At 35.0% G+C, this 27,290-nt stretch overlaps 1 protein-coding gene across 1 annotated transcript in view; it reads left to right on the top strand.

Annotated features, from left to right (window-relative positions):
* fng (Fringe glycosyltransferase) overlaps positions 1-27,290 on the top strand; it is a 510,279-nt gene that overhangs the window by 272,991 nt on the left and 209,998 nt on the right. The window contains exon 5 of the mRNA XM_072525349.1: positions 5,593-5,743. Within this exon, the coding sequence (XP_072381450.1) occupies positions 5,593-5,743 (151 nt within the window). The remainder of the gene's footprint in view (positions 1-5,592; positions 5,744-27,290) is intronic.

Here is a 27,290-nt window from a genome sequence, read left to right on the forward strand (position 1 = left end):
CATAAGCTTCAGAAATCAAGCCAGCTACGTGAAATTGTGTAACATAATCCAGGGTTAGAACGAAGCCACTTCAATTTATTGAGTGTAGTAGCATTTGAAAGGCTTAAATAATGATCTATCCAAGGGCTACACGCGATGGGTCGTATGCCCAGGCAATTGTAGCATTACAAGTAGCCTCTGTAGCACGTAAAAATGCTTAAATATTCTTGGAGTGCGTTGTATGGAGTGCCCATCCAGTACCAAAATAACTTTTTTTCTACTGTTAGGTTTACAGAATCAATAAAATGCTGGAGCCATTTTACAAAGAGATCACTAGTCATGTATTCTGATTCTGATATTTCAACCATACTCTCTAGTGGAACACCAACCATCAAATCATTGTTCATTCGCATACGCTTAAATATAAGAATGAGTGCATAGGTGCAACGTAAATTCCTGAAGCACTCACACAACAAACAACTGTCGTGTTGACTCCACGTTCTCCACTGGACACTGACCCAACTTGCCTTTTACCTTTTGTGCGAGAATCTTTTGGCATCTGTTCTGCACAGTTTTGACACCCGTTTCGTCAATGTTAAATATGCGAGTTATATCAATATTAGTCTCATCAACAATTTTTTCCAGAAGGTCGAAAAAACGTAAACATTCCTTTTATTGAATCGTTTTGAGTGCATCATGGACGTTGCCAGTGAGATTATATCCTTATGATGAGCTTTGAAAGTATAAGATCGCTTCTTTTCTGCCATTTGGGATTATTTATTAAAATTATGTGGTCGGACATCATTGATCGTGAGGCCAAACATCAACATCTCCAGTTTTAAAATGTGATCAACTACCTTCTTCTCCACTGCTGTTCGTAACACACTGCCTCGGTCAAAAGCGTTTCTTGATTTGCCTTGACATTGGTCCCTTTAAGGTGACGGAGGAAGGTAGGCTTAGGGACTCCACACTGCCTGCAGCATTTATTTAATCCCATGTCTCCGTTGTTCGAAGAGCCTGGCTACAATATGGGAAACTTGCACTTTATGTAAATAAACTACGATTCCTAACCTAAAAATGGTCCGGCAAAGGGAAACAACTCAGTTTTATACACCCAAATTCAAGCTTTTCTTGTATTTATGAATGAAAATGATTTGTACATACCTTTACAGATGCCTTACGTATGGAACTAGAAAAATATACTGAAACAGCATGAAATACAAAAAATTCGATAAAACAAAATCGACAAATGTAAACGTTGTGAAACTTCAGCACTCTACTCTAGGTATTAACTAGTTCAACTAAACGACATAAGAGCGCTCTGGCTTCCTCATAAAGGATAAATACAGCAGTGGTACAGTATTGACGCCGGTACAATTTCGGCTACTTTCACCTTTATAAAATAAAGATGGACTTAAAGAAAATAACATTTATGAAAGTCTTGACAAATCCAATAGATATTTAACATTAGAACGAAGAATAAGTATACTGCTATACTATGTATTCTCTACACTATTGTATGGACTTAAATCATGGACATTAAAAACTAAGACTTACATAAATAGGAAGTAAAAATGTGAGGCTACTTAGAATTACGTTTACCATGGATAGACCGTATTGCAAATGAAAAAGTGTTGTGAAGAATTAACAAAAACGCGAATAATACAAACAGAGAAAAATAGAAAATATTAATGGAAAGAAAGAATGTTTTAATATGAGTTTCACTCAATTATTCAGGACAACTGTGAATAAAGTTCGGTATTGGACCAATCCCCGATATGAGAAGGAACTGTAAGCAGAAGATAGTTTTCACTGGCCCCTCAAATAACAGTGTCCAGTAAAGATATTCAGATTAGGTGAGACATGTTCAGAGTTTTTGTATCATCCGCATTTTTTATTATTTTGATGACCAGTTCTAAATTTAACCAAAACTTTCTTTACTACATTTCTATATTTATAGCCAATTCCTACATTTCCTTAGACACTCCCGTTTAAACAAGATAACTGTTACAAAAGAACCTTCATGTCGCTATTCACAATCGAAATCCACTTTTATCTAATAAGAGATCTAAATCTGCATTTGATCATTAATCAGTCAGAAGTCAAGCTCCCTTACCTTTGGTATTTATCAGACATGTTTGCTGGAAGATCCATCCTGAATACGCATGTTATTCATCAAAGAAACTCTCAGCTGTCATTCTCGATTTGTTTAGGAGTCGGTATACTGTGTGGACTACCGAAAAAACTATTCGACTTCGATATAGATAAAAAATGTTGAGCAACAAGTAGGTGATTTACATAGCTGATTTACATCGTCGTGGCAATATTAAATATAACATGGAAACAAACTACTACTTATACATAAAAACCAAATATAAAAATAAATAAATCAATAAGGAAATATCTTTGCAGTCTTCTGAGTTTCCGGTTTTCTTTAATATTTATTACATGTTTCCGGTTTTCTTTAATATTAAGATGCAAAAAGAAGATTAAATAGTTGTGAGCTGTGAGTTCATAAATCGAACGCAAATAAAAATTTATTTATACATATATTATTATATTATTTATTAGCCCTGAAGACTTTCTGTTTGCAACTTCAGAGTCAATTGATTATATTACTACACTTGATGTTTGTGTGTAACTATTTAAAGTTTGCCATATACCTATATTACTAGTGTTTGTAATTTGGTTCTAAATGTGTTATAATTGCCATACGGCATATAAATAAATAAATCATAGTTACCATCGTTTTCGCCCTGTTCATCATCATCCTCCTTTTCTTCCTCATTATCTTTTTCCTCTTCCTCATCCTTCGCTTTGATTTTCTGAGACATCACCTATCATATGGCCAATTCTCTGTCTTACTTCTTACTTGTATTTCTTGTTCGCAGTTACTATCATCACTAACACATCCTTCTAAATCGTACAGTGTTTCTAGCTCTTCTAGCAGTTCCTTCCCGTTAAATATTTTATTGGAGGCATTTTGGAGGAAAAAAACTCAAATTTTAATAAAAAATATTCACAATTAGTAAGAAGTAACACTACTTTCATCATTGCACTGAAATATAAACAGCGATTGACTTTTATTCAAACTGACATTTGAAGAAACGGGCCTGCGTAGCGCAAGCGGTAGGATGCTTGCCTCGCACGCCGGTGATCCGGAGTTCGAATCCTACCGCCGGCAAGAACAACTAGACGTTTTTAAAAATGTCTATAGGCCCCAGGTCGACTCAGCCTGAATAAAATGAGTACCTTGGGTAAAACCAGGGGTAATAATAGGCGGTTGAAGCGTAGCACTGGCCATGTTACCTTCCTTGTATACCGTAGGCCCTAGATATAGCAGACTACCCTGCTATACTCCCAAAGCCGCGAGCGGTATAAAACGGGAGACTATTATATATTTGAAGAAAGTACACTTATCTCTTACGAATAATGCAATTGCCGCCATATTGCTGACAATATGGCGGCAATATTGCGACAAAACGCAGAAGTATCATACTTATAGAATGTAAATTTCTTTAAACTAGTTTACGATACAAATTCCTGTAAAATTAAATATACATTCAAATTAATGGGTACAATTATACCCTAGGGTATCCCTAAGCAATATCCCTAATCCAAAATTGACGCAAATTCGTGAAATATACTGTACTTAGTTTTATTGTACCATCTTGTGGGTTTGTATAGATAAGAAAAGAATGTACCTACCATGAATAACCGACTTAAATATTTTTTTTGTGAAATTTCACTCCAATCTTATGTTCAGTGTACCAGTCCTTTAAATTGTTTGGTAGATGTTGGAGATGGCGTATTGCTTTTATAGATGCTTTAGACGCAATCACAATTAAAGTCTTTAATACAAATATCTGTGATTACAGGAAAGGAAATATGAATGCGGGTCACTCTGTATGTAAATCGTAGGAATCCAGCCGCACAATGCGATACATCATTATCTACTGCTTCTGTATCAGCGGCATCCTGAGAAAATTGACCTTTATTATAATCATCTGAAATATTTATGAAGTACGGACGTACAGGCATTCTGACAGGAGCCGCTTTTATCTACGAAATGTATTCATTTATGGCAAAGAAATTGGATGTATAACAAAAACTAAAATCTACTTCTTAGATCCGGTTTGTTGTAAATGAATGGCTTTGTGGTGTTCGAAAGTTCTCAATTTAGTTGTTATTACTTTTAATAGAGTTTTAGAGAGATGGAAATATGAGGTGTTTCCTCTTACTAACTTTGGAATATCTTTATTACTAAATTAAGCAAAAAGAATGCAGTTGATAAAGAGTGACATTACCGCATTTTTTTATTTTATTTTTCCCTCATTTCATTTTTGCTATATCTCTTGTAACTTTGGAATCATCCATACAGAATTTTTTTAATTTTGTGAAATTTTTAATTAATTTAATACCTTGTACCATTTTCTTTTTACTTATTTGATAAAACACTTGTTTTATCACAGTTTCAGGCAAATTTCCGAATAACTTGAGGATAATATGGTCTTATATTCATTATTTAATCCTCTCTTATCCACTGCTGGACATAGATCTCCCTCATAATTGTTAATAATATTGATAATTGATAATTCTTCATATGTTTAGATTTTGTGCCTCTTGCATAAAGTTTTTTTGTCAGTCCATCGTGTGGGTGGACGACTTTTACTTTGATCTCTCAGTCATCTTTCACTCTCCATGGTAAACGTTTCCGCTACTTAAGTCAACACAGGCAATACATATTCATTAAAGGTTTTTCTTTTAAAACATATTAAAATGTCGTATTATTAATGTCATATTAAAATAGTGTTCCTTGCATAACGTATTAGTAATGTAAATGTAATATATGATGACAAGTATGAATTTGATGGTAATACGATATTCACAGATATCGCCGCCTAAGTACCTACATAATTTCTTTGTCGGTAACAGTGTTTAGATAACATGAAACATTTTTCAATAATATGTGTGGATGGAACCTTATTTTTCTAATAACAATATGTTCATGCTAAGGCGTAACTTTGATTATTTGGTAAACCTATATTATACGTCACAAAAAATTAAAGAAAAATCATTAAAAGATATATGTTAATAAATTCACTGTATACATAAAGATATTATAAAAGATATCGTAGCTTAGTTGGTCTACTCGTAATAAAGTTATCAGCATTAAATGGTAAAGCGTATTTGATAAAATTATTGTCTACACAACTTGGCAACTGAGCCAATAAATAGAAAACTGTAATTTATGTTAGGGTTTGAAAATATTACAGAGTGATCATGTAGAAATCTACAATTAAGTTGAAAATTTTACCACAGCAACATGCCCCAGTAGTGCCATCTCTAAGATCAGAAACAAATTAATCGAGGGAGAAACCCAACTAACCTTTTTACTATTTTAAAAATAACTAAATTAGAGTAGGGCAAAATAAATGTCTGACGCTCTTAAAAAAAAACGAAAATTAATCTAAAACTTTAACACACGAACATTATTATCTGTCAGTTTCCATTTAGATGTTTTGTTTTTTAGATTGTAACGAAAACTATTATTTTCTATAAATTTCAAACCGTACTCGAAAACATAATGACTGACGATATTTCTTGTTTCAGATGGTTTTGTCATTTCGATGACGACAACTACGTTAATGTGCCGAGACTGGTCCGATTTTTGGGGGATTACAACCCTAGAGATGAATGGTATTTGGGAAAACCCAGCATTCAGGCTCCACTCGAAATAGTCAAGAAGGAGAAAAAAGTTGTGGTAAGTGAAAGAGAGTTATTATTGTCGATGTTTTTCTGGGGAAGTGAATTTCGTCGCGACTTGAGTTTATTTTTCAAAGTTATTGCTTTCGGGGAATAAGATTTAAGATAGATACAAGTAGGACGACCTAATTAACAAGGAAAAAGTTTATCTATATGTTTTAACTTACAAGAAAACTGTTGGAATCTTTTTTAATACAATATTTTTAATTTTTTGGTTACTATAATGACTTATTTGTCAACTGTAGTGAACTAAAATCGTTTATTTGTTACCAAAGTGTTGATCTACGTAGAGGTTTGGACATTATATTTTACCTCTTTAAGCTTAATAATAAAATTTATAATATTACGAACACATCAAAAGGTCGATTCATTTAGCAGCAGAAGAAGCACTGGGGAAATGTGACGAAAACCCTAAAGGAATAAAACCGTACTGGTGGGATGAAGAAATAGAGCAGGAAATTAGAGATAAACGTCGGAAATACCAAACATATATATATTATATATATATATATATATATATATTAACAACAAAAACAGAAAACGATAAAACAATTTACAAAGAAGCACAAGCCAAAGTAAGAAAAAAGATAACTCAAAAAAAGAACGAATCATGGGAACATAACTGCCAAAAGATCAACACCTACATAGGAGGTAGAAGAAACACAGAGTTGAAGATTGATTAAAAGTATGAGAAATAATAAGAAAACAGACACTCCATTCGCTTAGCTCGGGCAAATTTGGACAGATTCATTGTCGGAAACCTACAACACAACAATTCCTACTTCTCAGTATTAATAGCTCAAGTATCCTACTATTGCAGACTTCTTTCTTTAAAAAAAAGAAGAATTATTATAAATAGTGGAAGTGTATACTAAACCCATCAAATTTTGGGTAGTATATATTTAAAAAATATATTTTAGTTGTTATAATTTAACATAACTATTTATTATATGGTGCAAATAAATAAATATTGATTGTCTGTAATTCGCAAAGTTCTATTGTATTTACTATTTAGTTTGTTTACTATTAATATTGGCTATGAGTACGTGTGCTTGGTTGTATAGTAATTTTCAGCCACTTTTAGTCTGTCAAAAAGTAACTAACTTCGCAAAAAAATAATTACTAAATTCATTAAACAGTTCGGACTGGGAATAGCGAACCGAGTATATCACCAACAACAACAGAAAAATGGAAAGAATATTCCAAAGGAAGACAACACGATAGGTATACGTATAAATTCATCACCATTACAAATAAGTAAATCAGAGATGGAAGAAATAACCAACTCCCTGAAAAATGGAAAATCCCCTGGTCCTGGTGACATCCCTGCAGAATTAGTGAAAGCCGACACAGACAAACTCCAGGAACAGTTAAGAAAACTCTTTCAAGACTGCTTGAATGGGGCCGAATTACCAAAAGAATGGAAATTATCTATCATGTCAACTATCCACAAAAAGGGCAGCAAGGATCAGTGTGAAAATTACAGAGGAATTGCGGTAAACAGCACAATAAGTAGGATGTATGGGAAACTTATTACGAACAAAATAGAAAATCCACAAGGAAAATAATTCCTGTAGCTGGCTGTATACCACGTATAACAAAAGAGGTTAGTCTTTGTATGTGGGTATATTTTATTTTATAAAAATCCTTAAAAGGGCAACATTACAAGCACGAACGTTTTCGGAACAACTGTTCCATCATCAGGTTAAAATACAGGTTACCATGCCTGAGCCACCAAAATATTTGGGTAAAAACCCTTTAAAATGTTATGTGTTACCAAAGACTGTACATGTTGTTGATAATATTATATGATGTTTAATATTTTAATTAGATTTTACTTCAGGTAACATACACCCATGCTTAAGTGAGTTCCAGTGTCCGGAGAGTAAACCTCTTCAAACGGACTACGGCTGGCAACTGAAGACTAGAGAAGACTAGAGAAGAAAATAGAAAATGACTATAGAGATTACGAAGCAGAGGAGCAAGCTGGTTTTAGAGCTGGACGATCCACAGTAGACCACTTGTACTCTATTACGCAAGTTATTGAGAAAAAAAGAGCCGTCAATAAAGAAGTTCACCTGGTTTACGTAGACTTACAAAAAGCATATGACAGTGTACCCCTCAGTAAACTATGGTCAACCCTACAGCAAACCGACATTAAACATGGTCTTATCAAAGCAGTCCAAAGTCTGTATAATGGAACGACTGCAAAAATTAAAACTTCTTCTTCTTTAAGTTCCATCTTCTATCGAAGGTTGGAAATCATCATGGCTATGCGGACTCTGTTGACTGCCGCTCTAAAAAGTTCAAATTAAAACTGGATCAAGGATATCTGAGGGATTTAAGGTCACGAAAGGACTAAAGCAGGGTTGCTGTATTTCGCCAATCCTTTTCAAAATTTATCTGGAACAAGCACTCAAGCTGTGGAAAAGAAAATGTAATGGCATGTGAATCCCTCTCAATGACGAGACTACACGGTACACCTTATGTTTCGCTGATGACCAAATACTGATTGCTCAGGATCATGACGACTTGAGTTACATGACTCGGAAGCTCATAGAAGAATATAACAAATGGGGTCTCGAAGTCAACATTAAGAAAACTGAAACTATGTGTATTGGAGGGACAAAGCAGTCCATTATATTAGACGATGGGGTAGAAATTAGACACTGTGATGAATACAAGTACCTGGGTATGAAGATAACTCAAGATGGAACACTCGATGCTACTATAAAAGACAGAAACATACAGGGTAGAAAAGCCATACTCATGATGAACGGCATTCTGTGGGACCAAACAATATCTAAAGCGAACAAACAACCCATATACAACACCATACTTTAAAGTGTAATCACATATGGCAGTGAAGTTTGGCCAATGAAACAAAGAACAGAGAAACTGTTACTAGCAACAGAAATGGACTTCTGGAGAAGAGCAGCAGGCAAATCAAGAAGAGATCGGATACCAAATTAGAGAATACGAGAAATGATGGGAGTCAAGCATACAATAGTTGATGACATAAAAACAAAACAGTTAATATGGTACTTCCATGTACAGAGAATGCCAGATGACAGGATTCCGAAACAGATTTTGACGTGGACACCACAAGGAAGAAGAAAAAGAGGAAGGCCGAGAAGAAGCTGGAGAGAGGGAATTGAAAAAGAACTAGAGAAAAGAGAAATCCCTCCAGACCTATGGTTAAATAGAGAAGAATGGCGGTTATGAGTCGGAAGGCGTCGGAGAACGCTGTAAACCGATAGTAGTAGTAGTAGTATAATATTAGTTATACTTATTAATTGTAATAAGTATATTAAGTATATAGTTAAGATAGTTAAAATGCCCTAACTCCCAGGGTTCAATTTTTTTCATTTTTTTACGAACTGTGATTAAAAAATAAGACTAAGTGCAATTTTATACCGCCACTTTCCTCCTTTCTTACCCGCAAAAGGTCAATTTTTCGTTTTGATTTTTTTTTAGGTGAGATGCAATCAATTAAAAAATTTCAAAAAATTCATACGCATAGTTAAGTTTTTTACAAAACTTGTCTATTTTTTATAACTTGTTTATTATTTTTTTTATGTACACTTAACCGTAGGTTGAGTGTACATAGAAATCACCACAAACTTACTTTTAATAGTGCTCCAGAGGTTTTCCAGATTCTCCGCCTCCCACCGGTCTAGTCAGCGGATTCTATTAAATTAAAATGGCCGAAGAAGAAATCCAGATGCTTTATCTCGTGTCGAAATCCACACGAAATAATTAAATATTGTAGATGAGAAAATGGAAGAAATAATGGAACTCTTTCCAAAAAAGGACGATCCATAACTTTCCAGAAAAGGACGATGATATATCTATGATCAATTAAACGAATTTTTTATCCGATCTTAAAGAATTTCTAACCAATCGCGCTCAAGAGACGCGATATATAATATATGAATATAATAGAAGAAATCCTACAAGAAGACAAAAAGCAGCAAAATGCCAAAGCTCAGCAATCAAACTCCTTATACTTAGAAGAAGATAATGATACAAATGTAACCAAACACTCCACGATAGAAAATCTAATAATGATTATCCCAATTGGCGAGAAATCACTAAATAATTACAATAATTAAATAATTTTCAAGATAGTAAATTACAATCCGGTGAAACCACTCACAAAGCAATGCTTTGTAACAAAGAAATAAATGCATGTCTAATTGAAAAAAAAAACGATCTTCACAACGACATTTTCCAGTTTTTCGGTAAGTATTGAGATCCAAAAAAGAAATTCTGTTCGACAATGACGAACTCTACAAATTCCTATGCAAGATTCTACGCGAAACGTCCAAAAACTCCGCATATACTGCACAAATAGACAGAATGATATTATAGAGAACTACCACCAACAGAAGCGCCACAGAGGAATTATCGAAGCAAAAATAGGAACAAGCTAGTACTGGCCTACTCTAAAAAAAGACATAAAAGAAGCTGTCAACCTTTGCGATACGTGCCAAGCCAACAAGCATGACAGAAATCCAATTAAGCCCAAATTTATGGTAATACCAACTCCAAAGAAATCATTAGAAATCATTCATATGAACACATTCCAGGATAAACGATAAACATTTCTTACAAATATTATAGCCGCAGAGGGTGTAGGTTCCTAGGTACCGTATCGTTTGCCTTCTCTAAATCTACAAACAATAGGTGGGTAGATAGATTCCTTGCCTTCCGTTTTTAGATTACCTGCTGCAAAACGAATATAACATCAGTGCATGATCTTCCTGCATGAAATCCATTTTGTTCTTCTATGTCTTCGTATTCTGATTCTATTCTTTCTTTCATTATTCGACCGTACAACCTCCCCACTGAGCTGATAACAGTTATTCCCCTATAATTAGAGCATTTGCGTTTATCCCCTTTCTTGAATATTGAGCTGATGTATCCAACATTCCAATCATCAGGGATATTTTGTCCTTTTAAGCATTTGTTAAATAGTTGAACCAACATCTCATGTAATATTTTTGGTCCATATTTTACCAACTCAATTGGGATGTCTCCAGGTCCTGCTGCTTTACCGTTTTTTGATCTGTTGAGGGCATCGCCTTACTTTCCGGTTGTTATCTCAATTATTTGTGTATGTTCGGATATTTCTTTCATTTCGATCTCTTGGAAATTACGTCTATCCTTTGTCAGTAAGACCTCATAATGGTGTTTTCACTGTTTCAGATCTATTAACTGTAAGTCAGATTTTTCCATTCCTTTCCTCCGGAGAGACTTTATCACCTTCGCTTGCCCAACTCTTGTTCCACCCATATACCTATCCACCTCTGCACATCTTCGATCCCACATCTCATTTTTACTTTTCACTACTTCCCTTTTTACATCTCGATTTAATTTTTTATATATCTTGTAATCTTCCTCCTTTCTCTAACTAACGTTTGCATATTCTCCGACCACCATTCTTGATTTTTTTGTTGCATGTTTGTCTTTATACCCCAAAACTTCACTTGCAGCCTCATGAATGCATTTTTTAAGTTGCTGGTATAATTTTTCCGCTGATATATTTTCTCGATCCACGTTTTGTAATTTTGTGGCCAGTCGTAGTTTGTAAAGAAATTTCGTTGAATCTTCTTTTAAGCTTTCTAGGTTATATATAAGGGATGTTACTTCTTGTCCCTTTTCTATCTTATGTATCTGAGTGTTCTTGTTTTTACGATAGTTAACTATCACGTTGGCCATAAGTAAACGATGGTCGGATCCACATTCTGATCCACGGTATACCCTTACGTCAGTTGTTTTCAGCTGAAAAGTTTGACGTTGGATTATATAGTCGATTATCGGGCGACGATTCCTAGTAGGTTGTATCCATGTAAATTTGTGGATATCTCTATGTTGAAAAAATCCATTCGTAATTTTAAGAGACATTGTTTCACAGAAATCTTTAAGACGCATTCCGTTGTCATCGGTTATTTGTTCCCCATATCTTCCTACGACTGTGTTATTTTCTTCTCTCCTTACTCTGCCATTTAAATCTCCTAGTATAAAGTTTTCTTTAACTTCAGAGAGTATTTCATTCATGTTGTTGTAAAAATCGTCTTTACTTTCTGGATCTGCATTTTCATTTGGGGCATACACTCCGACAATTACGATGTTGTGCCCATTCTTTTTCATTTCCAGTATTATCAGTTGTTCATTTACTTCAGTCCACGATTTAATATTGTTTTTAAGAATTTTTTGAATGGCAATAGACTCCTTTATCTTTACTCACTCCACTGTAGATATGTATATATTCTCCATATCTTCCCATTCTTCCTATATCTATTTTTCTATAGAACGTTTTCACTTTACAATTTTAGAAAATAGATTTAGGCAGTAGGCACTATCCCCCAAAAAATATAAAAAAACAAAAAAACGGCTAACCAAAAAATAAGAAAAACACAAAAAAACGGGACGGAGAGGCCCAAACTCTCGAGCATCTAGTGGCCAAACTGGACCCAGTTCGGAGCGGGAACTCGGAGCCCGGGCAAGTAAAAACACAATGAAGATATATTAATTAAGAGGATTGCAGAATTATAGTGCATCACACTTTCCAGCTAACTAGAAAAAGTATTTCATGTAGGAGTCCTTGTACCCAGAACTCCCACGTGACAAGCATTTTTCCAATTTGTAGCCTCTATAGTGCATCAGAGTGGTATATGGGTGTGAAGGATGGTCTGGAGCATTGGCGCGAGGTGAAGTCGTTCGTGATATAAAAGAATTACACCTACATGTTATTTCCTATGGAGTGTGCATGTCTCACAAGCTGGATTTGATTCTATTGCTTGCTTGCTTGACGAACAAAATGTACCACTTTTCCATGCATCGCCGTATATAAATGTAAATTGAAAAATTTCACTCAAGAAACTTAATCGAATATCGAAAAGTTTATTAAAAATATAATATAAATTTAGAGAGATCATTTTTACTGCTTTTTAATGAATTTATTGATTTTTAATCAATTTTCATCAAGCTTTTCTCGAATAGACTTTGGCTATAGTGTATTTTTCACAAGAACAAAGAAAACCGTTAACACATTCCCTTTTTCTTTTGAACAATAACTTATTTTAAAATAAAACTATCCTCTTTCGCACGATATATAACAAAGCCATGTATAGTGTATCATCTCTTGAGTATCCGCTTTCAAATATCGCTATGTCGAATATGTAGATAGACACAGCATCAAAGAGAAGCTTTGCATTTCAATATATCACTTGGCCATGTTGGTTGGTCGAACGAGCGTTGGAACGTGCAGTTGGAAACCAATTCAAATTGGACACAAAGTTCAATATAGTAACTTCTGAAATATATTCATAACTTGTATGTAAGAAAGTGGAAATCTATGTAGCGTAAAGTTGGAAATATACTGTATTGGATTTGATTTTGTCGCCTACAAAGTTTATTTACAAAAAATGCTTATTTTCGTCTATTATAAACTGATAGTGGCGTTGTAGTGTATTATAAACCACTATGTGCAATTATCTTTATTTAAATTATAAAAAACCCTACCCTCAAAAACCTCAATTTTTCGTTTTTATTTTTTTTTAGGTGAGATTCAATAGATTTCAAAATTTCAAAAAAATAACAAGCATATTTGAGGCTTTTACAACCGTAGATTGATTATACATAACCTCAAAATGCATTTTTTTTAAACGAATAACTTTTTTTTGGAGGTGGTTGCAGGTCCAACTTTTTTAAACATTTGATTAAAAATACTTCTCTAATTTTTTTCTCTCAGATTTTTTAGTATTGTGCACCATGTTTAAAAATCCAAAAAAATGTTTTTTATGGGTTGTGGGAGCCTTACTTTATTTTATAGACTTCAAAATAGATTAAATCAGTTTTTTTATAAATTATATAGGTTTTAAAATAAATGAGGTCTTTATGACATTTAAAAATTGGGCGAAACTCCTTAAACCTCACAAAAACCCAATGTTTTTCATGGTTTTAAGGAGTTTTGGTGGGAGTAATCATATTTTTTGAGATTGACACAACCTGAATAAAATTTTTGACATTTTTACTTTTTATATGATTAAAAAATAAGAATAAGTGTACATAACTTGAAAATGCAATTTTTTTTAAAAAGTGGCTCCAGGTTCAATTTATTTCAATATGTGTATTTGATCAAAAATTATATCTCAGATTATTTCAAATTTTTCTGTATGGTGCTTTAAAACCCCGAAAATCACATGCAAACTTGCAAACAAAAATCATGTTATTTAAAGAAGTTCATAATGGTGTCTCAAAATTCACGCAAGATTTAAATTTGCCGCCATTTATGCAGTAAAGCAACGAAAAAAACAGTTTGATAGCTTACTTGAACAATATTTTAAAAATAATAAAAGTTTGGCGGTCACAGTTCGAAAATTTCATAAAAAATGGTCGGAATATTGATTTATGTCAATATTCATCAAATATACAGTAAAGAGTAATTGAAAAATTTGTGATGGGTAACTCTTTCGGGGAGACAGACTCAGTAAAACACAGGCTGAAATAAAAAATAAATCTATTAATTTAGCATATATACAATAAATAAAATAAAATGAATTCTACGCCGTACATACAATAAATAAAAATGAAGTGAATTCTACGTCCCCGTCTGGGTCCCGCGATTAATGAACTCCCCGGCGAACGTCTATAAAAGAAAAGAAATTAATTATTACTAATAAAGAAATGAAATAGCTGAAGTCGATCATACGCAGACTTATGCTCGCTTCCGCTTCAATTCAGCGGGAGCTCCGAACGCACTCGCAAATAAAATATTCGGCTGTGCAGACCCACGGTAATGTTCAATACACAATACCGATGGGTTCCGCTTGGTTAAGGACAGAGTACGATCCTCAATACGGAAATCTCTCTGTCCGGGTTGGCTCGCAGGTTCACTACACCGGCGAGTCAGAGAGCCTAGAGCGCTAGCTACAAGACTGTCTAATTCCGCTACTCACACGCCTTAAATAGCCGTTCCGAATCCCACTTCGTCGTCTCGTTGTAGAAGTGGATGCGCAAATATTGACACTCCCACGGTTCGAACTGTTAAACGATCAGAACATCGTTACAAATTAAGGAAGACTGGATCAATTGGTAATGCTAAACACATTGGTCATCCAAAAACAAGCCGCTCAAATGTCAACATCGAAGTGTTGGTGAAAGTCCCGTAACATTATTTCGACGTTAGTGTTGGTGAAAGTCTCGTAACATTATTTCGGCGCCATGGACAGGAGTTGCAAATTTCAAGAAGCTGACAAGAAAGTTTAATTGACACAAGAACTGGAGCCTAATTACATTGCACATCGATGAGATAAGATAGAGTCCGCATAGCCATGATGATTTCCAACCTTCGATAGAAGATGGAACTTAAAGAAGAAGATCGATGAGAGCTCGTTGAATGGATTATTGAACATCAACAAGTGGATGCCTATTTTTCATCGTAAGCGATGAAACACAATTTCACCTTGATGACTTTGTTAATCGTGAAAATTGCGGCATTTTGGATTCTGAGAACCCTAATGCGACTGTCGAAAAAAAAAAAATGCATTCATAACATGTCACTGTTTGTGTTCACTACTTCCATTGTGAATTTTTGTGAAGTAGAAAATAATCGGTCCCTTCCCTTTCTCGATGTGTTAGTCACCTCCAAGCCCAATGGCCGATTGGGTCACTCTGTTTATAGAAAAAAGACTCACACGAATCGTTACCTACATGCTTCATCACACCACCATCCTGCCCAAAAGAATTCTGTGATCAACTCTCTCATCCATCGGGCCATTTCGATTTCTGAACCTGACAACCTTAGAGAAGAACTTGGCCATCTGCAAAAAAACCCTTGTCGCCAACGGTTACTCCAAGTCCACAATTCAAAATATTACACACCGACATCTACATCCCCCTTTACACCCTAGGACGACAAATTCAGAATCTTCGGGTAATACTCCTGTGGCTTTTCTTCCGTATATTCGAAGTGTCACTGATAGGATTGGCAAAATTCTTCGCAAAGAAGGTATCAGGACTACTTTTCGACCACCCAAGAAAATCTCACAATATCTACCCTCTCCTAAGGACCCATTACCGCCCCTATCTTCCTGTGGTGTCTATTCTATTCCTTGTTCATGTGGACAAGTGTATATTGGCGAAACTGGTCGCTCCGTCAAAACTCGGATTCAAGAGCATCAAAGATGCATTCGATCAGGTCTTTTCTCCCATTCTGCAGTTGCAGAACACTGCCAAGAAACCGGTCATTCCATATTCTTCGAAAAAACCCATATTATTTCTAAGAGCCCCTTCTTTTATTCTAGGAAAATCCGCGAATCTCTAGAGATCCGAAAAAATCCACATAATATCAATCGAGAGGAAGGATACTACTTGTCTCCCATCTGGAATCTCAGTCTAGAGCCGCCGTCCGGTCCCGCTACCACGATGCAGCCACATGATTGGCCAGCGCGCGCTTCTTGACGTTCGCGCCACGGAGTGTGCCGATACGTCCCGACACGACAGGTCACCGCGACTATAAATAGAGCGGTAGCGGAGTAATCGTCGGATTCACTCCCTGCCTCTCGACGCGTTAGTGTTCTGAGCTGTTGGACGTGAATCCCTGTCCTGGCATTTGGTTTTCACCTCTGGCTGCGTTGAGTAGTTGAGTTACTGTGACCAAATGCCCATCTTGGTAGTTAGTATTCGCCTCTGGTTGCGTTGAGTAACTGAGTTACCGTTGCTAACTACCCATCTTCCTGTCTTTTGTTTCTTTTTCTTTTTTTTTGTTCTCCTGAAGAAGCTACATACAATTGTAGCGAAACGTCGAGATGAACCCACTTTTGGGTCACTCACAAATGACACGGTCCAAACCCGGAAGACGAATAAACTTTAATTCTGACTCTGGCCGTGGAAGCCTACGATTTCATTAAATTGGATGATATTGATGTAAGTCACATGTGGTTGCAAGAAGACGGTACTACATGCCATACAGCCCGTGAAACAATTCAATTACTGCATGAAACATTTCCTGGTTGTGTACTATCGTTTCGGTGATCAGAATTCCCCCCTAGATTGTGTGATTTAACACCATTAGATTTCTTCTTATGGGGTTATTTGAAGTCAAAGATCTATGACAACAAAACATGCATTGAAGGAGGAAATTCAACGCTACTTCAACGAAATTCAGCCACATATGTATATGCAAAATTATCATGGAAAATTGCGACAAAAAATGCATATGTGCCAGCAATTGCCCTGATGTTCATTGTGAAAAAATTCGATGAAACCTCACACCACAAAAGTTCATCGAATTATTGACAGTTTGTATGGTTTCAAAGGCTTTTTTAACGCTTTTTTACTTTTTTCATTGCTTGTATATAATGGTTAAATATTTCTAAATCTTGCTGGAAAAGTTCTCTGTTAACTTAATTCTAACATCTAAACTTAAATCTAGGTTCGAAAGTTAATCGAAAATTTTAAATCACTGTTGAAATGTCAACTATTCAAATAAGCCTTGCTTTTTAAACATTTTTAGATAAAATAACGTAAGCAATATCCGCCTACTTGCCATATATGAAAATCCTTCAATTTTGCAGAAATAATGGGAGATTTGATAAATCCAAAACGTTGAAACAAATGGAAATACCTGATTGATAAGCCCTATATAGTACACAGCTTGTTTACCAATATTTCAACAAACAGTCGTATCTGTGTTTGCTATTTGTCAATATTAAAATGTAAAATCTTTTATTAATGTTTACTCTGCAAATAAGTCACAAACTGATAAGGGAGAAACTAAACAACAAAAAGACATGTTTGGGCTTGTTTGTTTTGCAGAATTACTTAGCAGGTCATGAGAAAGTTTATTAAAATAAGAGTTAGCGTTCCAGAAATACAGAGCTTAGAGATTTCTGTCTGATTCTTTATAATACCTTCAAAGATGCGCAGGTGGCTTTTTCGTCGTTCTTTGACAATTTCTTTAGAGAGTGCATCTATTCAAAAATTAAATCCGCAATATTACATAAAGCGGTCGGCCCCCTTCTTTGGTCTTATAGCATACTCGGCGTCAACATTTGTTTAAGATATTCATCGTATATAATATTGCTCAGTTAATATTGAGGATAATTACTAATATGTATATGTAATCTAGTACTATATGTATAGTTTATACTATGTGGCACTGGAAATTGACTACAGTCCATCTAATTTACTTACCGTTGCACGTCATTATCATTGACAGAGATCGAAGTTGACTTAGTTGCCAAATTATAAAAAATCCTGAATCCATTTTAAATCAAATAGGTCAAATAATTATTACAAGAGTGGATTATACAACAAAACAAATTAATATTTGATGTAAATAAATAGAAACACAAATTATTGAAGTAAAACACACTAATTTTGTTCTAAAAAGGACAGATTTTATTAAATAGATAAAAATATAAAACAAGAGGTATTCACTTTAAAATTCAAAATAATAAAATACAAAAAGTGTCAACACCGTAACTGTCAAATAAGTGTTAGAAATTTATGCCAAAATATCATCTTCGTTCGATTACAGTTACAGTGTGTTCCGAACAAATGTTCTTCATAAAAACGCTTTATAATGCATTTATACAAATTAAATGAAACATATTATTGTGTATTTCTTTAAGTTTACAATAATAGAAATCCTCAAATATTATTCTACCTGTATTTAATAAAATATGTCTAGTGGCTTTAATGCCAGTGTACTCAGCAAAGTGATTCTAAAAAAGAACACACCTACCGCGTAAATATTTCATGTTGGTATTATGTGACCTCACGGGCTATGACGCGGATGACGTACAACGGTAAGTAAATTAGATGAAGTATATATAACAGTGCATTGAATATTTTAATTTATTTAAGGTCTTCTAACACTAAAACGCGACGATCTAACGTTTATTTATTTATTAACGGTACAAATATATTTATTAGACTAAACTGCTAAAATCTAATCGCTTAGTATATTCGTTCAGGGGTGTAGCAAGAGCTGGCGTAATATTCATCATCATCATCAGTAGCTCGACAACCCTTTCTGGGTCCTAGCTTGTTCTAGGATTTTTCGCCATTCTGTTCTGTTCCTTGCTTTGTTTTTCCAGTTGGTAATCTTAAGTGTTTTCAGATCTTGTTCCACTTGTTCTATGTATCTAAGTTTGGGTCTTCCCTTTGACCTTCTTCCTACTGGTGTTTGTCTCATAATATGTTTTGGTGTTTCAGTCTCCAACATTCGTTCAACATGGCCCATCCAGCGCAGACGCCCGATCTTTATGGATGTTATGATCTCGGGTTCGTTGTATGCTGTGTACAGTTCGAAGTTATATCTTCTGCGCCATATGTCATTTTCCTTTACCCCCTTTTATATGTGTCTAAGGATTTTTCGTTCAAATGTGCCTAATAGGTTTTCATCGCTTTTCGATAGTGTCCATGTCTCTGATCCATATACAAGGACCGGTTTTATCAGGGTTTTGTATATTTTACATTTGGTGTTTCTTGTGATGTTGTTAGATCTTAGATGTTTAATTAGTCCATTATATGTTTTATTAGCGATATGTATTCTTCTCTAAACTTCTTCACTGACATTGTTATCTGCGGTAACTAGTGAACCTAGGTATGTAAAATTTTTCACGCTTTCGATGTTATAGTCTCCTATTGTCAGATTCTGTAGGTTTCTTTGGCCTGTCGATTTACTGACCTTCATGTATTTGGTTTTTATTTCATTAATGTTTAGGCCACTGTTTTGTGCCGCTCTTTCTATCGCATTAAATGCTTCTATCATCTCTCTTTCGCTTCTGGCTATGATATCAACATCATCTGCAAATGCCAATATTTGTACACTTTTTGTTATTATTGTTCCTCTGGTGTTGACTTTTGACTCCCTAATTATTTTCTCTAATGTGATGTTGAATAGAATACAGGATAGGGCATCTCCCTGTCGTAGGCCCGTTCTCACATGAATTGTATCTGTTAGTTCGTTTTGAATTCGAATTTTGCTTTGTACTTTAAGTGTTTCTTTTATGATATCAATGAGTTGAGTTGGAATATTAAACTCTTTCAGTACATGAATCAGAAATTCTCGATGGATAGGCACTCTCAAAGTCAATGAAAAGATGATGTGTGTCTATATTAAATTCACTAGTCTTTTCCAAGATTTGCCTCAAGACGAAGATCTGATCTATTGTGGACTTCTGCCTGCGGAAACCACATTAATATCCCCCAACTATTTGTTCCGCATATGGTCTTAATCGGTCATACACAATATTTGACAGTATTTTATATGCCACAGTCAGTAGCGTTATTGCTCGGTAGTTTTTACATTGAAGCTGATCTCCCTTTTTATGTAGTGGAATAATTACTCCGGTATTCCAGTCTTGTGGCAGTTGTTTATTATTCCATATGTTCACTATTAGTTCGTGTATCGCATTCAATAGGGAGTCTCCACCTTCCTTTATTAATTCTGCGCTGATATTGTCTAATCCAGGTGACTTGTTGTTTTTCAGTCTGGTAACTGCTTCTTGCATTTCAGCCACTGAAGGTGGGGTTGTTTCTCTGGTATCCGTTTGATCCAGTATAATTCCATCATATAGTTTTTTTCAAACTTTTCTTTGAAGAATTCTGTCCATCTTTGTAGTATTTCACTCTGTTGAGTTACTATATCTCCTTCTTTGCCTCTACACATCATTGTTCTTGGTTTAAATTCTTTTCTACTTTTGTTAAGTTTTTGGTAGAATTTTCTGGTTTCTGATGGTTTATTTAGTTCTTCCATTTCTTAGAGTTCTTTTTCTATGTGTTCTCTTTTCTTTCTGCGATGTATTTTCTTCTCTTCCCTCCTTAGCATTCTATATTCCTCCTCTGCCTTTCGTGTTCTATGTCGTTGTTGTAGTCGTTGATATGCATTATTTTTCGTCTCTGTTATGTTGCGACACTCTTCATCGAACCACTGTCCTTCAGTTGATTTGGGCTTTTTTTGTAGACCTAGGATCTCTTTGGAAGCATCTTGTATGATGGTTTTACACGCTTCCCATTCTCTGTTTATTTCCTCGTGCTTTTTGTCTGTTTTCTAGCCTTACTTTTATATATTCTTTGTATTTTGCCTTTTTGCTGTTGTCTGCTAAGTTTTTTATTTCATATTTTTCAATTTTGGATCCCCTTTCTTTTTTAATGTTTGAGATTCTGGCGTAATATTGCTCCCTCATTAAGAGGTAGTTCCTCGTGGAACCTTGTCGGGACTGGAACTAGATGCTAATATCGGCAACTGGATCCTTTTTTACAACTCCTATTTGTATAAAAGTTATATAAAGGTAGCAAGGTAGGTTTTACCTCTACACCGATAACCATGCGGATTGCTTGTACCTGGATTTCGGTGTCTTTAACTATTTCCTTCACTATATTTCGGATAACCTTTTAATCCAATTGATGGCATTCTAGCTTTGGCACGGCTAATTTTTGCAGGTTGGATTCCAACACATGCCTTTTTAATTGAAATAATGTTTCCCATAAACGTTGGTAGGTAGTTTCGCAAAAGACTGAAAGTGTGAGTAGATATTGCTTTTTTGAGTGGTAACACCATGTCTTGCTTTACCTCCCTATGCTTCTTGGATTTCCTTAAACATGAATTCAGATAGTTCTTGGACTTCCATTTCTATATATACATCGTGGTCTCCTTCGAATGGCGCCAGCTGGTTATGGTGTACTGTCATCGGTGTTTCCCTCGGAATCTTGCTTTTTTGGTAGATGATATCGTTAACAGTCTCGCTAGTGATCAGACACCATTTTTGCGAAATACTTGCTAACTGCCTTATTCATTCGCTCTCCCATTCTATTCAATTGGGGATGATAGGCTGTAGTTCTTGTTTTTTTTTATGCCTAGTCTAGAATAGATTGCTCTCGAAGTTCCTTCCATGGATCTCGAAAGGCAATCCACATCGGCTGATGTACAATTTGATCACCACATTTGCAATAGTAGCGGTCTTCTTGTCTGGAACTGCGTAGATCTCGACCCACTTCGTGAAGTAATTGATCACGACCATTATGTACTTATAAACCATTTTCACTTTCAGGAGATGGTCCGTCAATATCCAAAGCTATTCTTTCAAATGGACTTCCAATATTGTATTGTCTCATATGAGCTTTTATTTTTCGGTAAGGTCCTTTACTCGTGGCACACTTCTTACACCACTCCTTTACATCGTTAAAACTGTTTATTTAATAAAACCGTTCCCTAATTCTTTGCAAGGCTTTCTTTACACCGAAACGACCTCCTGATGGACTGTCGTGTAACTGAGGAAGTACTTCAGTTATTCTGCTCTTTGTAATTACTAATTGTGTTCTCTTCTTGGAATCATCATCATTTTCCAGTAGCAGTAAGTACGCCGTCTTTCATGGTAAAGGAAACCCACTGCTCAATTCGTTTTAACTACTGAGCATAGGTTTGATATTTCTTTCTGGTGGTTTTCTTTTTTTCCATTTTCGAATTTTCTGTAAAACTGAATCTTCTCTGATCATAGTAGATGTCCACTTCTCGTTGACAATCATTGTTCTTAGCATTGCTCATTGCATTCTATTTTGTTGCAGTAGGAACTCTGCTGGACACGGCCTTTTAGAGAGAGAATTCTGTGCGAATTCCGGCCCGATGCTCAATCTCGAAATCGTATTCTTATAGTCGTTACATCTATTTGGCTATCTGACTCTATGGATTCTTAAACGTCTGGTTTGTTTCTAGATTTGTGTCTGATCTAAGGTGCTTACATGTCCTTAGTACGTGTCCCATTTCACCATAATTTTAGCACCTTATGGCCTTTATTTTCTACGCCTTGCCTTTTAATAGATCATTAAAAAGCTGGTCGAATTTGTCTTCATAGTCTTTTCCTCCTCCTCCTAAGTGCCTTCTCTGTTGAGGTTGGCGATCAATATGGTAAATTTCTATCTGTTCTGGGCTTGATAAAATTGGAATTAATTCTAATTCCAATCTTCCTCTAATTCTAATCTTCCTAATTCCTCTTGTGTGGGTCCAATCTCTAATGTTTCGTAGCCAAGATTTTTTCTTTCGTCTTAAACCCATTTTACCTTCAATCTTGCCTTCTAGACATCTCCTAGCCTTTCACCGACATAGTTGCGTTCTTGTATGTATTGTAAATTAACCTTGTATATTGGTAGTCAAAGCGGCATGCTTGTAGTGCTTCCAGGATCTTGTCACATTCTACCGTGTCAAAGGCTTTATGGAAATCTACAAAAGCCAGAACGAGTGGTCGATTGTATTAGATAGTCTTTTCTATTACCGTTTTAATGTTCTGTAGGTGATCATTTGTTCCAAATCCGGTACGAAATCCTGCTTGCGGGATTGTTGTCCACATTTTATCAAATATCCCAAATAATAATCATGAAAAAGGATAATTTTAGGTTATTTACTTATTTTCGCACTTTATTTATGAAAATTATGGTTTTATTGGAATCCTTTCCCCGATATTCCAGTCTCAAAATTTCTTTTTCATAAACGGCAAGACATAGACTACCATTCTGTATTTTCTTGGCTTCATAACTTTCATATATTATTGGTTTTCCAAAGATTGCGGAAGATTCTGATTGTTTTTCTTTCCTCTCACAATGATTTACTTAATTTTCTTAAATTTTTCTATTGTCGGTTATAGTTGTCCTATATATCTTAATTTTGAGCACTTTATTTCTGTTTTTATTATCAGGGAGTGCCTTTTAGCTAAGTTTAATATAGTTGTGAATTGTGTACAAGAATGTAATACTATATGTTTCCTGATGTAATGATTTATCATTTGTTCCATTTGTAAATATTTATGGTTAGGTGAACCCTCTTTCGTCGTCTATGTAAACCTATCAAATCAAGACAAAAAGAAACAAGATGAAGTCCACACCCACCAATCTCGACGGCGAGTCGCGAACTATAAACTACACGTTACGGTGGCTTTTTTCTGTTCTTCTAGGCCTGCCGGGCGCGTTCGCAATGCCGCCCCTGCAACTCTGCAAGCTACTTTCGATTGAGGACCATTTCTTGTCCGTTTGGTTCATAATCCAAACAACTCAACAAAAATATTGTATGTTACTAGATCACAATAATTATTATTAACGCCTTTCCACGTCATTATATTTTATAGAATTTTCAAAGTAATCTTCTCTTTTCTCTTTTTTAATTGAATACTTCTTATCGCTACGTACGATGTTTTGACACGGGCTCGAAACAATATTGAGCACATTGACTGCCACCATAAGAATGTTAGGTAAGTTCCCCATGTGCCAAAGTAAAAAATGCTTACAAAACAATATTTATTTATACATATGGTTAATAATACAAAGTAAGTTTACATTCTTACAAATTTTTTTGAAAAAAATAGCAAGATCACGACTGATCCTAATGGCACTGCAGTAACATATTACACACGTATGTGCCACTAGTATCACCGGTGATCGTGAACAACTTAATGCTTTTTAGTGAAACATGTCACGCAGTAAAATTTTTCGCAAACATTACAAAATGTAGAAACAAGTTTGGGTTTCTTTTGCTGCCTTTTGTTGCAAGTGTTTCAGTATAACATTGGTTACAACGTTTTCTCTTCTTTCTATTGTTTGTAGTTTTGGCGTTAACTGTAACAGGCATATGCTTTACAGTAGTAATAGGGTTAGGCATCGGACTGTAATTGGCTAAACTAAAGATTAGCATTTCCCGAAATGAGATAACTTGCTGTTTTGATGACAGTCGTATTCATAAAACTTTAATTGCAGCTTTATGGTATCAGCGAACAGTTTTTCTCAGTGGTGAGAAATATTCTGCGAGTTGATCTGAGAGTCAATATCATCTTTTCCTTTAATCTAATCGTCTATAATTGCTTCAGGTTTAATTATAGCTACACCGTCTTTCTTATGTTTACCTGTCTCTTTCATGTCGATTCCATGTCTGGTCGTCAAGAGGAGGACATCACGTTTATTGTGACATTTGCCTAGTACAATGCCATCACGATGTTCCTTTCCAATTATGTTTTCTTTTTTTACTTTTGCGGAAAGTATATCTTCTGGAATATATTTTCTGGTTTTACGCAGTGTCCCTAATAAGTGACTATTAGCATGTGCCCTTTATTAGCCATTTTGCTGGTATACATAATCATTTTTAGAGTATTGCCTACAGAACTACATAATTTAAACAGTTTCAAGCCATAGCGGTGACGGTTTGAAGGTATATATTATTTGAAAAGTAGTTTTCCTCGAAAGGGAATCATACTTTCATCAACAATTAGTATTGAGCCAGGATTACATTGTTGGGCAAAACGTAATTCTGTCATTTCAAATAATTTTCTAATTTTATGCCAACGATCGTTTGGTAAAGCAGCCGTGTTATCAGCAAAATGTAAGAATCTCAAAAGAAACTGAAATCTGTTTCTGGTCATTACAGAAGAAATAAAAGTAAAATTATACAATGGTGACTTACTCCAATAATCAGCAATTTTGGGAAGCTTGACAATTCCCTTATACATAACACAACACAAAAATTTTAAAATTTCTTATTTATTGGTAGGTTTCCATGCATGAATTGTGAATGATCTGCTATAACGTTGTGCATTTTTTACTTGCGCACAAAAATTCATCAGAATCCTCCTCTCCTAACAATTGGAGCAACTGCGCCTCTGTCAACTTTTTATTTTTATTTGGCATACGGTCCGGTTTACTTGTACTTGGTAAATTATCCATTATCTGAAAGACAAATTCCAATCAAAAAATAGTAACTACATATACTGATTTCGTATAATTTCAAATTCATCAAAAAAACTGCTAATTCCGTAAAAAAACTTGATAATGAATGCCACTAATCGTTTCTACAACTCCTTATTCTCAACTGTCGTTACAAGCTATTTACATTATCGCGCCTAACAAAAGAACATAAGCAAGTTATGGGTGCCTAGTGCACAGTAAAACTATTTGAGCGTCCTCACAGTGCCGATCGTTATAATAATTCTGAAAGTTAAATACGCACAAGTAACACCGGTGATCCTAATGGCACAATTGTAATCTATTAGTTAGGATCGCCGGTGACCTCGGTGACCTATGCAGTAACCTCGCGGTATAAGTACTATGCATAGTATTCATATATATATATATATATATATATATATATATATATATATATATATATATATATATATATATATATATATATATATATATATTACTTATAAAAGTAACAAAAGTTCAACAAAGAGACGTGGTCTCTTAAAGTTAGACCACCTAACCACATTAAATAATTTAAAATGAGTACTCTATGGAGACTCTTAGTGTCATAGACCTCACATGCCACGAATAAAGGCCTTTTAAGAACTAGAGGCTACAAACGAGAACAATCAAATATCTTTTAGGAAAGAAAAAATTCCTATCTTTAGAAATTAAAATCAAATGATACTCTACAGTTTGAAAAGAGTACAGACTACTAAGCACGTTGGAGGTCGTTTGTACAGGTTGTCTTGTACAAGCACGAGATGAAAATTATTTATTAACTCATAGATCAAGTTAAAAAATAACGCAAATATAAAGTCTCAAATCAAAGAAAGGTTTGTTTTTTTTGTCCCATTATATAGTAGTTATTAGGACTAGTAGACCAAACAACCTCTCCTTTGGGCTCTTATATGATGAACGGCTGCGTGTGCTCGAGAGCGAGCGAGCAAAGCGCGATCATTCGAGTGGAAACGGCTCTATCACTGCCGGCTATCGGCGCACCATCGCATCGCCACGGTGCTATAGTCCGCATGCCGTTGCTGTTGCCGTTGCCGATATCGGCTCGCCCGAGCCAGAGACCAACTTTGCCGCGGTAACCGAGAACTCTTCTTGGCTGCCGGCCAGGAAGTAACTTTGTTGACTTCAAACGGACAGTCATTGATTTATTTTTTGTGGGACACAGTGTAGTTTTGTATTCAAGAACAGTTGTCCGTATGCAAACTTCAACGCGTCTTTTTACTATTTGTTCAAACAAATAGTATACTGCAAAAAAATATAAGTTAGAGCTGCATTTCATAAAACACAATAAGAAAAACTATTTGGAAGTAAAGATAAAGATTCCATTAATCAGGTTAAGTCACAAAATTAATAGTATTACATATTTTGTTATATTAGATTTGTGCTAATAGCAAGTTTGTAAAAGATACTTCCACTTTTAAATTGATTCTTATTCCTAGTTGTTCTAATGCTTTTAAAACCTGAATTACACTGATGTATTTAAAGATTTGTTGTAAAAGGGACTATCAGTCTCTTATGAACCAGTATCCAATCCATTATCTTTACCTAATAGAAATTATGTTAAGATCCAGGACAAACTATGTTAAAAGCTAGTAGTGCACAACAAATACAGTATTTTTTCTCTGTACTCCCACGAATACCGCATTCTTCTGTGCATTTAAGGAAAAAAATAATACTGTTAAGATTGCTTTCCGATAGTATGCCCTTTTTTATGTCAAGATCTACATGTTGCTGGTAATTCGGAATAACTCTGCTGTAACATTAATAACGGAACTTAAAAATCTTACAAT

The sequence above is a fragment of the Diabrotica undecimpunctata genome, chromosome 3, assembly GCF_040954645.1.
Source record: "Diabrotica undecimpunctata isolate CICGRU chromosome 3, icDiaUnde3, whole genome shotgun sequence".
In the NCBI taxonomy this organism is placed as follows: domain Eukaryota; kingdom Metazoa; phylum Arthropoda; class Insecta; order Coleoptera; family Chrysomelidae; genus Diabrotica; species Diabrotica undecimpunctata.